The following is a 16,614-nucleotide window of genomic DNA, read 5'->3' as shown; positions in this document are numbered from 1 at the left end:
ACTTTTGCAAATGTCAAGTTATGACACTAAGATTTAAAGGGAATATCAACAACAGATGTACCAATTTAACAAAAAAAAACAGAACTCAAATCGGAACGATGGGAGCGCCACACGGTGGTTATTCCGGGAACCTTTTGATCAAGGTAGTATCTCTACCCTAAGGCGATATGGAATTATATCCTTCGCATATCAATTCCGTTTATTTCCGGCATAATGATGGCATATATACTATTATCATTCAATGTATAGAGTCAAAGGTGTTAATTGGTGGACTTTTATTTAAATTTGCACTTTAAAATAATACCCGGAACTCCCCTTTACCCTACACTTAAATTTTCCTAGCCACCTATAATCAATGTCATAATGAATATATTTTTTCGTCCTCATCCGCAAAGCATACAAAGTACCAACCAACCTTCATGAGACATGAATACACGACTAGCATCTCCAAGTGATTCGCTAAATCCACGGACTTCCCCATGGCCCATTTTAAGTGAGGTCGAAATAAATTAACATAAATCAGGAAATAATACAGGAGGATGCAGTGCAAGATCAATGTCGTCGAAAAAGAAAAATGATAAATTATACCATTCGATTGGAGCAGAACTAGAATTCCTAAAGCTGTAATTGCATTTTTCAATATCTGACGTCAACTGAATTACAAATACTCTAAATTCTATGAAACACATAAGTAAACGCTTCCATTGTTTGCTTAACGTTTCGCCACATGGAAAATTCTAATCTACTCTATAAAATAAATACGCTTAAGTATCACAACTGTTTCCCCATGAATGATACTGAATTTCCTCATTGTTCAATGGAAACGCACCCCTATAGTTTTTTTGCTTGAATGAGGAAATACATTATTTTCTAAACTCGTAAAATTGAATGCTTATATCAAATTTGGTTTAATTCCGGAACCCAAATATACGCCTTACATTATGATCAATCGTTTTTTGAGTTTTTCTTAAAAACGAGACGAGTTTGAACTATACATAAATATTTATTTCCTCAACATAGCCACGAATCCGGTAAGATATTGGGATGTTATTGCAAATATCAAATGTCCATCATAAAGGACTGGCACCCATTACCATTATTTCCACTGGGATTCTAGCCGTATTCAGGCAATCGCATCGAAAGCGAGCAAAAGACAGGAAGGAAATGTCGAGAACACACCGCTATATCTCTGAGCATGTACCAAGGGCAGTAATTGGAGCTTAGATTTAGTAACCCAAATTTCGCTTATAGAATGGTACAGCGTCGCCAATATGTCTTCATGCAATACGCATCATGGTGCATGAATGCCGTGAACGCGATATCAGGAGAAACTTATTTTCAACTGCCGCCCACGGTTTTCAAGTAAAAGCTTCTGCTAAGGAAAAGCGCATCTTGGGGTTTTTTTAACTGTGTCGACGGCCGATTCACTCGGGCTTCAACCGGAACTCGCTTGTTTCGCTTTCCACCCAATTTTTCACCCTCGCACATTAAACGAACCGATTTTACGCCGTATCTCCGTCATCATTTTGGATTAATAATGATAAATTGAGATTTGATCATTCGAATATCGATGAATTTAATGAAAAATCCAATTTTTTGTTTTGATTATTTCTATTCGAGTCCAATCCGTCCTGAATGAGATTCAGAGTCAGTCTTAGGGTGGATCGATTTTCTCCCTCTCGTACAAATGGAAGAAATCTCAAAACTTGAACAGCCTCGTCCTCAGACAACACCCTCTAAATTTGAAATCCCTCCTCCAAATTCGCATACGATTATCATTTGATCAACTGAGATCCCACATAATCTCATGAAACGATTCGTCTGCAATCTGGAACAGAGCCGTGTAACGTTTGCATATCAACTCCGTGGTGCATGGTAAATTGACTACTTACTCGTATTTATATAGTGCATTTATACGTGTATGTTTATGTATTCAGTCATCATTGTATTTCATATCGCGCATAACAATCACAACAGCATTAAAGATGCTTATTGTATGAATATACTAGTTATATAGAATATATAGTATATTAATAGTTTTTGCGTTGATGTAGTACGACTTTAAGGTCGGTCGATTTTCACCTTCCTTTCCAACCACTACGTAACGACCGACATTTTCCCATAGAGCCCTGCCACATAAATCCCGTCTTCATGCCCATTGACATTCTCATAGAAATCGCATCGATGGATAAACCGCCCCGAGATATACTCCTGAAAGGAACATTTTCAGGGTTATTATGAATTTCCAGGGATTGAAAAGTTTGGGGTCGAATAGTAGCAGGGATGAAAAGTCGTAGGGCTGAAATTATGAGTTGCTGGGCAGGCCTAGTCGTCAGGGACCTACAGCGACAATGACCGGGACCCTAAGACACCCCACAGTCGGACGATTACGATCTATTACTTGAACTTGGGCACAAAACACCCATTCTATACCTATCGCATAGCTATTAAAGCAGCGAAAGTGGATAACTCGTAACTGGAACACAAATTTACATATCAATATCGTATTCAACCTGAATGCGACGCATCGCACTACTGAACGGTTCAATATCCAAGAGCGACGCCGCATGGAATCACGTACTCTATTACGATACACTTCAAAACATGTTACCATATTTGGGAATAATTAGCATAGAAACATCGATCCATACGATATGAATCAAGAGGTGTTCCATTCTTTGGGCAGAGAGCCCTTACCAGGTGGGAATCCACTGACTTACGCAATGATCCTTCCTCTGTCTCTCCTGCCTGTTCCGCGTCGTCCGTTAACAACTCGCCCATCCTGCGAGGCTCGGTCGTTAAAAGAGCCTATTCTCTTCTCCCACTCCGCTTCATTAAGGGGGGCGGGGAATTAATGAAATTGAAATCCTTTCGTCGAATCCCACGACGCCACCGACGAGCGACTCCCACGTGACAGGAAGGATTGCACTTTCCCTTGGAAACGAACGATTCTGCTCGGCGGCGCTGATGCAGCCCCGCGGAAGAACTCCACGACGAGGTGGAGACGAAATGGCGAAAGGCACGCGTTGCATCCGGGGAGGAAGGGGGGGAGTGGCGCGGGCGGGGATGATCGAACCCATCCCGCGACAAGGCCCTCCCAGAAACCTGAAATGTTAATTAGCGCTCGGGCGTGAGCGGCTGCCCAGCAACAATGAATGTGTACACAAGAAGTTTTGACCGGGCCGCTGCGGCAAACCAGTGCTTCATCCCTTTAATACCTTCATTAGTGAATGATTCGCGGTCCCAGAGTCTGACATCAGACAAAAAAAATACGCTCGGGAGAGGTGCGAAGAGAGATATTTTTGGCTCATGCGAAAGAGGATTTTGAGAGTGTGGCCTAGTACGTGCCGAGGTTCAACGTTTACATCGTGGTGCTCGCTGCACACACGAGATAATTGCTGATCCGCAGCATACTCCGTTCACAACTAAGCACGATAGCCACCACATCTCGTAACACCATGGATTGAAACATATGGTCAATGCGTCCAATAATAATAACAAGCATGAGGATAGAATAACATTCTTAGTAGCATTAAACTTTCGATTAAACAACACTAAAATATCACGCGCATGTGAAACATGTCTTGTAATAGTTGATTTATCCCACTATTTATATACTCGCATATATTCTACCATGCATATGTATCTTGAATATTTTCTTGGGAACTAATTGTACGATTACTTTGTCTCATCATAGAAATAACGATAGTTGAAATACACTCAATCATTTTGCTTTATATCCTGTGCGAGAATATGAATTCATGAAATCCGTCCAAAAGAATAGATTTCCAGTGTAACTGTTCCAAGAAGATGTAAACTGTGACTTTATTTCCAAAGGCGAGCAATTAGAGATTGACTGTTGTGTCATGAGCACCAATTTCATCCTCATTTTAAGTTTTCTGAATGGTAGAATCGGGCCTAAGATTTTTCGCATGGCTGTTGAATACGATTCCTTTTGCCACGAAGGATTCCTAGTCACACGCAAATTTTAGCTGGTTCTAATGAACTACATGTTTTAAGTCAGTTAGCTTAATTGAACGAGATTTTTCTTCGATCTAAAAAAGATTGGAAAATGTAATAAGCCCACGACATCACTATTTTTTCTACCAAAGGCAAGGATAAAAGCAGAAAGTTCATATAGCTTTAATAAAAGCCGTGATACAGGCGGGTGGGGTTGGAATGATGGGTGCGGTCGACATTTCCCCACACTTACTCAAATGTGTGCCCATGTTTTTCTGGAAATTTTATGACAGAAAATGATTTTTTTTTATTTTTTAATATTACTACCCTGCAAGCCACCGCTAGGGTGTGTGGTAGGGAGTGAATACAAGCCAGACTAATTGTGATCTGAATATCACCCTACCGCAGTCGGGCAATATTATTCTGATCCCTTATCGTTCGTGGAAAAAATGAAATCTTAAATATGTCTGTTCTACACTTGATCAATCAATCTTTTAATCTCTCATGTTTTAATATATTCTATTGAGAAAGGATCCCCACACTTTACAATTACATAAGTTACGACTATACACACGCGACCATAATATTCCGTTTCCTAGAACTCTGAAGATAGGTGTGCCAGTGACATTCAGCACATCCCTCCCCTCAGCTTGAACCCTGTGCCTTGAGAACCGTTATTCTATGAAAAAATGGTCGCCGTTTCACAAAAAAAGTCACACTCTTTCGCGATTGTCTAGACGTTACTATGCCGTAGGTTTCCTCTCATTGCACGACGAAAACCGAGGAAGCGCTGGAATATCCAGCATGTACGGTGAACAGTAACAGCAATCCGTAAATCCTTAGTGAAGGCGACGTAAAGGTTAATGATAACGAAGACGTCGAGAACAATTTATTAGTCCATAAAATGTGTCGAATACCTTCTTTTGCGATCCTCCGACAATTCCGAGTTTCCTCCGTGCACCGTTAAAACAAGTTCAAACCTCTTTAACGAATTTATTTACGCCCATGCCATGAACCAACGCTCCAATTTAAAAAGTTTCGAACTCCGCACAGCCAGTCGAATGCGGTCCCTAAATTTTCCCTCGTCCGTAGAAAATGAACAAAAAGTTTATCAGATATGGACGATGATGTTGAAGTCGTGTCACCGCAGGGACGTAAACGGTTACGCCGAGAATACGAGTCGTAGGTAGAGGCTTATCTAGTATGTCGCAATCACGTGGGGAAGCCTTTGAAGAAACTAAAAAGGAATGGTGAATGGACAACAAATTACCCACTTTTCCGGGAGTAATCTCGGTGTTTGGTAGTCGGGGGAGAACAAATGTGACCGCCACTCAACAGCAATCGCGGCTATCAAGAGACGGCGACGTGCTTGTACGTGATCAGAATGGCGGAGGACCCCGATGCCCCCCACCCGGGACGAGGCTGAAAATGTCCCCTCGCTAATGGTTCCAGTCAGCAGATGGATTTCCTCTCGACACCAACGTCCGCTTGCGCGGAGGAACGTTATCCGAGGCGTTTAAGGCTAACACTCAATCGGCTCGCGTGCCAAAAGCGGAAGTAAAAGGAATGAAAATGAGATTTATAGCATTAAAGAGCCACAAATCCACAGGGGAGCGTGGCATATAAAACGGAAATCAATCGCTATAAGACGCATGAAAACACTTTAATGCGAATTACATTGGAAGTGAAACTGGAAAAAAAACAGAAACAGAACTATGAAATTGACAGCGACTTGACCATTACCTTTTTTTTTTAAAAAAAAGTTGACAACCGACGTCCGATTATAATTTACATTGGCAAATGACACTGCGTGAGATCGTTCTCGAACCTAATTTTTATTTCACGAGAATAAAACTTCGGCACTGAATCTGGCTAGAAATCGTGAGTACAACTTCTTTAATGGTGTATTTACATAGAATCGTTTTCAAACTTATGGTAATGAAAGCATGAAAAGTTTATCAGAATAAGTCCTTGAAGAATACGAATGCTAATTTCCTAACGGAATCCCTAAGGACATAATCTAAAGACCGTTGAAAGACGTAAATTACAAAAGGGACAGGGATTGATAATAAAGAGTGAAAAAGCGATAAAAAACACTACCACACCATTAGTCTACACCAATAAATATCAAGAAGTAAAACCACCGTTAAGTTCCGGAATGCAACGGATCTGCCGAGTCGACATACGAAAAAAGTATAAGTTCATTAGAGAAATAAATGGCAAACTACCGTTAAGATTAGACAAAAAAGGGAACGATTTTACAGCAAAGCACACTTGAATTAAAATAACACTTCTCGCCCTATTTTCGAGATTGTGGTCCCAGCAAGGGCAAGGCAGCATCCTCCACCACGCTATTTGTGCCGCCGGAATCTGAACGCGTACAGGTACGTGGATAGGAACCAGAACGGCGAGCTCACCGGAGGGGACAATGCACTCAATACAGGATGTTTAACGAGTCAAACGAAATTGAACAGTGTGATAAATAACCCGGAAAAATATACGCACCTCTGTCCGGGATGCTTCCCCCAGGCTGCAGTCTACTGTTGGGAAAAGGGTGATCGTTTTCTCTTCAATCGTGACCCGCATTGAGATGGAAACAAGTGGGCCCAGGTTAAGAGGATACATGGATTTTTCTGGAAAGGATGCAGTGACATGATCATCCCTTGAGTACCCAGCATTCCGTCTGAAGGATACATTAACTGCACTCAGCGGAGTGATGAAATGTCTAGACACGGGCAATGGCTAAAGGCTTTTAGGCCTATGATCGTAGACCTAGGTAGGGTAAATGTGTTTGGTAAGGAATGCAAACGATGGCTGGTGTTATTGGTACCATTCGCATGTACAGCACTGAACGTTCTCCTGCCATAATACACTCATGCGGAGAACATAAAAGAGCTGAAAATGTTGGCCAATACGCGGGGTAACTCCCAGAGATATATGATCATTCAACCACGTACATTATTGGGGAACGGGTGAGTCTTTCTTAAATAACCGACTTAACTTGCATCCCGCGCTAATAAATAAAAGAGAAACTTGAGTAGTGAATATTCACCGCTATCATTTGTCATAAAAAATGAATCGATTAAAATCTCATTATTATACTCTGACCCGATTATGTCCAAAGTTTGTCGGGGTAGTTTCCAAATCGGTACACGTGTTCTAGTGCTTTCGCTATCCGCGGACACAAAACTTTTTTATTAAATACTTTACTTTTCAATCGTTAATCTCAATAGTCTGCTGAAATTGTTTGTAACTTGTTGCGTAATCGTGTAATTTTCTGAGGGCAAATGTGCAGGCGCAACTGAAAACAAATAAGTAAATACGCGCCAGCCTGAAAACAGACAAGTAAATATGAACTAGTCAGAAAACAGATAACTACATTTGCTCTAATCTGAAGTTTACCATCTTTCAGACCTGACTTCTGGTAGAAAGTCAGTAAATACTGCCATCCAATTACTGACAGTTATACAATAAAAGTTTGGCTCCAGAAGATTAGAATAATCCACGTATTGCGAGTGTCGGAGCACACACGCATTATGGTTGGCTAAAATTTTCCCCACCCTTTAAAAAAGAAACATTATTTGAAACTGAAAGTGAGGGTTCCACCTAGTTACGGTTCATAACGTGAGAATGATTCGCGAAAAAGTCCCCTCTCTGAAAGGAAGTGAATTTGCGATTTTTTTGCACATTCCTTCGAGAACATTTTTACCCGGAACTTAGAGCGGAGACTGTGTCACTGGTAACGAAGCTGTCCCACGTACACGCGAGTGAACACTCGCGATCATCGCGGCTATGTGACCAAAAATGGGCTACGCCTCCCCACCCCTTCCATCCCTCCGTTGCGCCGATGGAGGGAAAGTACCTCCACTCTCCCTTTCTCTTCGCAAGAGGCACCGGCGGAGTAAATGGCGAGGGCTGCGCTTGTCGGTTTTACTTGTAACTGAAGGAATAAAGCTGCTCTTTTCTAGATAGAAAACACCCGAAAAGAGTTTAAATACAAGCTAATATCATCATCCACCCGATAACGTTGCCATACGATGATAGTCTGGTTGTGTATTGAGTTATAAGATAAAGCAGTATAGATTTTGTCGCAGCTAGTCGTGAAGGAATTCCACACATCTGAAGCCAGGGAGTTTCTTTTTTCTGTTTTTACATGGCATTTCTTAGAACACCTAGCAACGCAATTTTTTCGTACGGTTTTCTATACTTTTCATAGAACGTGAACTTAGAACGAAAACGAAATACGAAGTTGTATTGGTGTAAAAGTAGTTCAGCCTCTTTTAACCGAATTAACTAGGCGGAAGTCACCCTTTGCGTAAATATAAGATATTAAGTAGGTTTCCACACGATTATATTAATATTGTTGATCACGGTTTTAACATATTGACGGCAGTATCAAGAAAATAACTTTATGATTCCATAGTAGTAGCAGTAGCTTTAGTTTAGGATGCGTCGACAGCTCAGGTCATTTTGCTAAAATTTGTTTGAAATAGCGTCGTCGATGGTCTAAAATAAAATTTTGCAGAAAATTACGAAGTACCTTGTATTGTAGTATATAGCTGTGGTCTATTTATTCTTCTCTAGTTTAACGAAGCATAGTGACTGTCATCGATGACATAAGCTAAAGCTACTTGGGGACTCAGATTCAAGCCCGAGTGGTGCTGAACACCTTCAACCAAGTTTTGCTACTTTCTAGGAAACATTTCTTTCTTGAAAGTCGGTGTCGAAACAAGGAAAAAATGTGCTCCGTTTAACAGGGAAAGAATACATGAAGTAAATACCTCTTGGGCCTACAGTGAGATTTTTTGACATTATCCATCAAATCAAACTTGGAATTATTTAATACTGTAGATAAAATCGAATTTTATTTAAATTCTGCGATTTCGAAAGTTCATATTCTTTTAATCTCTTAAAATAAGTTTGTTTTTGCGACATTTGGCGTGTAACGGATAAAATATGAGTTAAGACATTCCATTTTTTAAAATCATAATCCTTTCCATGATATTTTAGGCACAATAATCATCTTTAGATAATCAAGTAATTTTTAAATGAAACAAATTGCGAACGTATACATAAATCTGAGATGACGACTCTTAGGTGAAAGAAATAACAGATCGAATGGATGAGATTAATCGAATAATTCCCGGGACAGATGAAGGTTGTTTAACAACGCGTTCCAATCACATTTAGAACGCGACGCGACAAACAGAAATATCGCACGCGCCTCGACCTCTCGAAATCCACATGAGTATCGTTCATCACAATCGATGGATTGCGCGTCGAGTGTCGTCACGCGCACACTTGTATGCGTGACGCGAGAAAAAGAGAGAGAGGGAGGAAGACGACCCCCTTGGCGGTGTCGACCCTCGTTCCTCCTCTCTCTCTCGCCCCCCCGCTTCGCCTGCAAAAAGGGCCTCCACACCCCCCCCCCCGACTCCTCTCCTCATCCACCTCCACACGTACTTCCTCCTCCTCCGCAGCCTCGACGGCGAAACGCCTCGTCAATCTCCACGGGAGACCCCAGCCGCGCGCCGCCAACGGCTCGCGAAACACTCTTCCCTCCGTCTCCATCCTCCCATGCGAAGGGAGGCAAGAGAAAAATAAAAACGCGAAAAGCATAGCGCGAAAAAAAGTATTCGAGAGAGTGTGTTCCCCACTTGCGCGCTCCATCCCGCACTCCCACTTCCTCCCGTTGGGGTGGTGGGAAGCGGATTAGCGAGGAGTGTACAGTTCTGCTTGGAGCGGGGGCGAGGAAAGATCTCGTTCCTTCTTTTTTTATATACATATATATATATATATATATATATATATATATATATATATATATATATATATATATATATATATATATATATCGAACTGTTTGACGACATCGGGTTTCCACCCCACGCGTCCCAGGAGGTTGCATCACTGAAAAATCTCCGACGGAATGAGGATACGTACGACACCTAAACCAACACCTCCTCCATAACCGCGCGTTTTTTCCATTAAGTCATTTGCGCCGCCTTCGTCAGGGTTCTAAAAATAAACGGACATGTACCCGTTTTCAGGGAATCAACGCCCAAGCGAATTGATCCGCCGACTTTAAGGACTGCCCGATGGAAAGGAGTCCGTCGCCTGTCGTCATGACGCATTCGCGAATGTCATCATCCGAAACGAAAAATTATTAGGTGGGTTTGCAGGGTTTTCGGTGAAGTTTTCACGGGATGCGACGAATTATACAGCGATTTCTGCCTGCCTCCTAGACAAAGAGTACACCAAACCCTTTATATTAATAAATTATTATTTAAATAATATGCATCGCATAAATATATTTGAACTATAAATAAAAGCATTGAATGGATGTTGAATAGTCAATCGACAAAGGAAAAGCCATGGGCTAAGGAGTCCATGTCATATTACTTCAAAATTTCATCACCCAACGGCGAACATTCGCAGGTGGATTGGTGTCTCATGCGGATGGTTTAGGCCTTAACACGTAGTCGACTCGATAAAAATAAAACGTGATCATTATCAGTCATAGGTTTTTCCGATGTACCAGAAAATATACGCCCAAAACAAGCAACAAAATTACTCACGCAAAACACCTCGCCAAAGGTGACAGATTACGGAGCATATTTGTGTCAAAATCAAAATAGCGTGGTGGATTTAATTCGATACACATTAACAGGTAACTGAAGCAAAAAAGAAAATTAACCAAAAGAAGAAAAAACCCATCTCTATCATCAGTTGATTATCTTTGGGGGAATGAGAGGGACGATCATTTCTCTCGTTCCATCCACATCCACTTGAATACGGGGAAATTGAAATAGTTGCAGTCTCTGGTCATTTAAAATATCACACTTGAATATCTTGGGAGCAGCATGCATAAAAATCTCATCAGGAAAGCCTTAGCATAAATCTAGTTACTATTCAGAGAAAAATAACAGCAGTACTCCTTTTAGCGATGGAAGGTTATGGCATTTTTTCACCTCATTATTAATTTATTTTCTACATCGGACATTATTCAGTGGAGGACTAGATATTTTAGGTTCTCCAAACATTTTAGTATCGGTTATTAGGATAAATTTTTATATTCATACTTGAATTTTTCTTGAAAATAATTAATTCAAGACGCATTTGAGTAAACGCGATTTAAATAAAACGTAAAACACATCACACCAGAAAATTAATTGCCATATATAGAGCACGCCCTAACTCACATTCTACATTATAGTGGTGCAGACACGACGGCGATAGCAGCAGAGAAACGTTAAGAAGATATATAAATATGGATCCATTTTAGATTGGGGAAGAACAAATGAATGGGTGGTGATAATGAATTAGTTTTATGCAGAAAGTAGGCGACGAATGAAATCACATTAAATATTCAAAACAGAGAAGATACGTGGGACGTATTTTGAGGCATCAGATTTTCATGAAAACAGTCGTGGAAGACTAAGTGACCGGGAAGAACTACTGAGGAGTAATCCCAACGTGATACAAATAAATGTGAGTGATTGGCACCACATGGAAAGGATAAGCAGATAGGACAGGCGATGTTAGGGAAGCAAACCAATCCTAAAACTGATTACTGATGATGGTGAATGTGAGCGATCAATAAATACATAAGATGCTGCTAGCTTTTGAATGCATGCTTTTGAGCGTATCCCTATCGACACAGTAAAAAGAAAATGGCGTGAGACTAATAAATTAATTGCGAAGGGAAAAAAATTGTATTCACAGGCAAAGAGAAATGTGTGTAGCAGGCAAGAAAATTTCCAACTTTTACCGCTGAATGGAGACCACCCACATTGCTGCGTCAAATGTTAGATTTACGAGTTGAAATCAGGAAAGGCTAAAAGAAAAACTTATCGCACGGTCAATGAATAACTAAGTGCGTAACCTAAAATACAACCAGTTCCAAACGCGAAGCACGACCGTCACAACAGGAATACACAAATATTCACCGGAGTGTGAAGGGAAATCCGCAATTTAAAATTGTCAAGGCATCAACCCACGAGTACTTGCCGCTTCGTTCTATCGTGTGTATGTGAACGGAGGAAAAATCTGGAACAACGCAAAACCTGAATTATCCATTTTCTAAAAAAGAACACTAATACAGAAATGTAAGTGACACAACGCGTGGAGAACTTACCGTCTCAAAACAGGTCAGAATTCAATCATTTTCATTCAACTCTTCAAATCATTTTCCCACGTAATATCAAGGAAATTTTTATTCCACTTCGTTGGGTAGGGACACATGTACCAAATGCATATACATTTATAATATTAGTGAATATAAATAAATAACAACCATAAAATTTTCATTTAATATTTAAAAAGACCAATTTTCGAAAATATTTCCTTATTTTTCGACTGAAATTATGCTCCCGAAATCCTGAGGAGCAACGACTGACATCCTACGACCACAGTGGCAGAATACGGCGAAGGAAACGTGTGAGCAATCTCAATTGAATGAAAACTCACAAATCAAATCGACACTAAAATTTCGGTTCACTTAATTCGTTCCGATGGGAATATAATTGCATGCAATAAAGAGTCCTGAAATCAACCAGGAACAAAAAAAAGATTTTGCTAACATTATTTTCCGTCAAGTGAAACCCTCAAAATTGCTTTTAAGGATGCCTCATAACAATGGAGAATGAGGATGTCCAAATTAGCTCCATCCGAAAAGGAACCTATGGAAACGATGAGTTATATGAATGAAGCCGTGACGCTCACTCGTGAATTGCTCGTGATGTGGGTTAAGCCTGACGAAAAAAAATCAGTTTCACGCAAAAAGGTAATTTGCCCCCTCGGCGACAATGGCTTCGCCCATAAGACAGGAGGGCCGAAGACTTTCTGAAGCATATTTGCAAGGACTGATTCGTAGAAAGTACAATTTTCCCGATAACAAATAAAAAATATGATGGAGGTCATGTGAGTACTTGGGGTCAATCCAAAAGAGGTAGGACAGTCAAGAGGGCGCTCAAAACATAGCAACGTAGAGCTGTCAACCTGAAATCAAATTATTCGCCCGGGCGAAGAACTTTTACAAACTAGTCAGGCCTTATGAATGGCATCTCTCGTTCATGCAATTTAGAACGCCATAGCTGGAAACATGGACTTTTATCCATACGTTCATGGAGGTGTTGAAGATATTATCAGGAAATCCTCTCTGAACAAACATCTTGGGGACGTTATTACGATCTTTGCTCAAAGAACATAACTACTCATTGCTGGGTATCTGAACATCATTCTATTTAATGATCACGGACAAACAATTTGAGAACATGATTAATACCTTCTAACTCTTATTTCAGCTCGTATGTTTGCATATACAAAAGAGATTCACAATCGACGTCTCCATGATCTTCTTTGCTCAGAGCATTTCCGCGAAATCAGCCCGTGTTTATCTTTCGCCATTGTGTGAAATCTCCAACGCCACATTATTTTCCGTCCACGTTTCCGGAGAACGTCTCAGGATTAGAACGATGAGTTACATAAAGCAACATGCTAATTGATACCTTTGGCGATGTGTTTTATCTAATTTCTTAGATAATCCTTTTAACGATTCTCTGAGACAGCTAACGTACAAAAAAACACGATATCCTGTTTTATTTACTAGAGCGAGAACCCCAATGAAGTTATTCAAAAAGTTGAACATAACAGATAAAACCTATGGATTGCTTCATAGATAAGAATTCACGACAAATATGACAAGTGACTATCCGTCAGATAAAACGCAAGTCTAAAAATATGAAAGAAGAAACTTCCTGACCTCTGGATTGCAGACAGTGAAGTGACATTGACGTATGTCAACGGGCATTTTCCAAGAACGTTAATGTTTAGGTATGGGGTTTATTTTACTGGCATTGAGATAAACAACACCCTTCCTGAGCCCCCATCGTCCTCTCTCAACTGATTAATGCTATTTCGCTGTTTTCGCATTTCTTGCCTTTTTTTGTTCAGCGAAGTCATGACGGCCCCGCTTTAACGTTACCAAGAGATGAGCGTCTTAGAAACTTATTTCAAGTTAATATCTTACGCGAGCTTAATGCATCAATTTAGTTTTTTCCTTGATGCCTGCAACTAATTTGATTAGATGCGAGAATATTGCGACTGCATATGACGGATGAAAAAGGGGAAGGGTCGGAATTTCCCGAAACCCACGGGATTACCTTCAGATCATTTCGTAACTTCCATCCATTCCTCCGAAAGTTTTCGCTCTGGCAAGAATACAAATTCAGCTTTAGCATCCGCGACAAATCACAAAAATCCAGAAATCCACGCTAAAAATTCATAGTCGATCATTAGAATAACTCAATTGTAGTGTTATTTCAAGATTTAAAATTAATTTAATTAATTAGCAAATTTTAAATTACACCGGAAAATTCAGTTTTAAGAGCCAAGGTAGTTTTAAAGCCCAAAGGAAATGAAAAAATTGTAACTTAGTGGTTCCACAGAAAATTTTTCCGTAGAATCAAAACGTTACTATTTTTCATATCCTATATGAATCGATTTGATGCCTTAGGATCAATTCCATGAATCGATTACATAAAGTTACGCCGGAAACCATCAGTTATATCAAAGCCCATTGGAGTAAATCAGAATGAAATAATTATTAATATCCCACTTCTTAACTGCGAAATCATTACTAAATTACAAACTAACACCTTTAAATAATCCCTATTCTCACCAGAAAGAATCACAAACGCAATTTCGAATATCTGTAAGGGGTACTTATAGATTATAGATATATGTAAGGAATACTGTGCGAGAAATGCAACGTTGTCACTGCTAAGTGAATTTATTAATTTATGCGTTTGTGCTGCGGGCTATCGAGAGTTTTGCCGCAGACCAACTGCTAGGAAACAGCCGCAGGTGCAGAAATGACATACTTCTTTTTCTACCCTTTTGATTAGGGCTGAACTGCTAATATATTGCTTGTAGCTTCCGCTTTTCCGTTCTATCGTGATGAGATTGGTAAATTGAAGGTAAACTCGGACGAAAGTTTTTTTTCGGGCATAATTTATCGGAAAGTTTTAGTTCAACGAAGTTGCCAAGAAATTCCACCACGTTTTTCAGATATTCAATATCCTCCTCTACATCAATCACGAATTTCTTAAATACGCCGACTAAAAACACATCAATTCGAGCTATCGAAGTTATCTTAGTTTATATATTGAGATTCTTTTAAAAAGTTTACCGATAAATTGGACTTGGATTTTTAAGCGTTACTATGAAAGCGGTTCTTTCACAATGTCATCAGCTTGCGTAATCACCATTTCACGAAAAACCAGACTCAAAGGACCTTTGCATGGTACCGGAATAATATATATCTCCTGTTTACCTCGGAGTCGTTCGGAATAACTGCCAACGGTTCGGAATTTTGGCGTGACATCGGATCCCAAAAAATTTCCTTTCCGGGTTTTACACTAAATTCAGCAAAAGGAGAATCATTTCGATCAGTTTCGGGAAAAACCTCTAAAAGATGGAATTCGAACCAACCATCTATATTCTTCCCTGTGAGCAGCCCTACTGTCAAGCCTAAACCGGCTGGACTGGCTGGGGAATCGACGCGATAATTACAGCATGGGTCTCAAAAAACCGCCTTTTGTATTACAAGGGCGGTGCCCAAAATAATAATAATGACCCTTCACCCTTGAAGAGTCCGCCGACTCCTGTCCCTGAGTATTCGGCAAATGGTCAAGCAGGTCCCGTCCAAGAAGGGTGAGGTGCGAAACAGTGAGGAGAGTACCCTGATTCAAAAACCTTCGACGCCCTCCTTAACAACAAACTGCCCACTCCCATCCCACACGCTCAGTCTCTCCTACCCTCTCCATCACACCCACCCAATCCATAACCCCCCTCCTTCCTCCCTGCCTCGTCTCGAACCAGCATTAGCCTCGCTTCCTACGCCTCCCTCCCTGCTCCATTCCACACAAGAAGACTCAGTACCCCACCCCATCGTGACTCACCTGTTCTCTTTCCGACGACGCTCACCGACGCCGACAGCGCCGTCCCTCCACCCGCGGTAGTTCCCGAAGGCATCCCTGCTACTCCTCTAATCTGCCCGTTGGCGAGATGCAACAGCGCTCCTTAGGCGCCATGTCCAACAAGGCATGGGGGGGGGATGAGCGTGAGAGATTGGTGTCAGATCGGCGGGCGTAGGGGGGACAGGCGCCGGGTAAGAAAGGGCACTCGCCCAACAAAGAGAGGGAAGACCTTGTTTTTTCCCAACAAAACTAACAGTGGCGGGGGGAAAAGGGGGGAGGATAAGAAACAAGTAGGGGTCGATGTTCAGCGACTTTGAGAAAAGGGGGGGTAGAGGGGTGTGATGGCGGCTAGTGGGGGGAGAGAATAGGTCGCCCTTCTCCTTATCTTATCTTCCGCGACGCCCAACCTTTAGCGGCCGACTCGGAGCGACTCGTTCCCGCGGAAAAATGAGAAGTTGAACTGCGCGCGGCGTGGACGGATTGTCTGTTGCGAGAAGGGGGGATGGGAGGGAAATGTGCTTGTAATCGGGGGGAGCAGGCTGCACTTCGCGGGGCGGGGTGGCTCTACTGGAAGATGTTCCCACGACCTCTCTCGCTAGCTATCCCCTCCTAGTGTCCAGCATAAACACACACCCCCCGCGGGGTTGTGGCTATGTGTTGTTGATTACAGTCC

General features: G+C 41.3%; 1 protein-coding gene across 2 annotated transcripts in view; it reads right to left on the bottom strand.

Moving 5' to 3' along the window:
- The window catches only part of rols (rolling pebbles), a 173,437-nt gene extending 157,189 nt beyond the window's left edge, over positions 1 to 16,248 (bottom strand). The window contains exon 1 of one of the 2 annotated variants that reach the window (XM_071594958.1): positions 15,924 to 16,248. In XM_071594958.1, coding sequence (XP_071451059.1) covers positions 15,924 to 15,996 — 73 coding nt within the window. In that variant the 5' untranslated portion in view covers positions 15,997 to 16,248. The remainder of the gene's footprint in view (positions 1 to 15,923) is intronic. The other variant, XM_071594959.1, reaches the window with a different exon arrangement.
- Between the last annotated feature and the right edge of the window lie 366 nt (positions 16,249 to 16,614).

The sequence above is a fragment of the Hetaerina americana genome, unplaced genomic scaffold (genome assembly GCF_022747635.1).
Source record: "Hetaerina americana unplaced genomic scaffold, ioHetAmer1.1.p SCAF_7, whole genome shotgun sequence".
Taxonomy (NCBI): domain Eukaryota; kingdom Metazoa; phylum Arthropoda; class Insecta; order Odonata; family Calopterygidae; genus Hetaerina; species Hetaerina americana.
The sequence above is the reverse complement of the archived record's forward strand: the minus strand, read 5'-3'. Positions and strand labels throughout refer to the sequence as shown.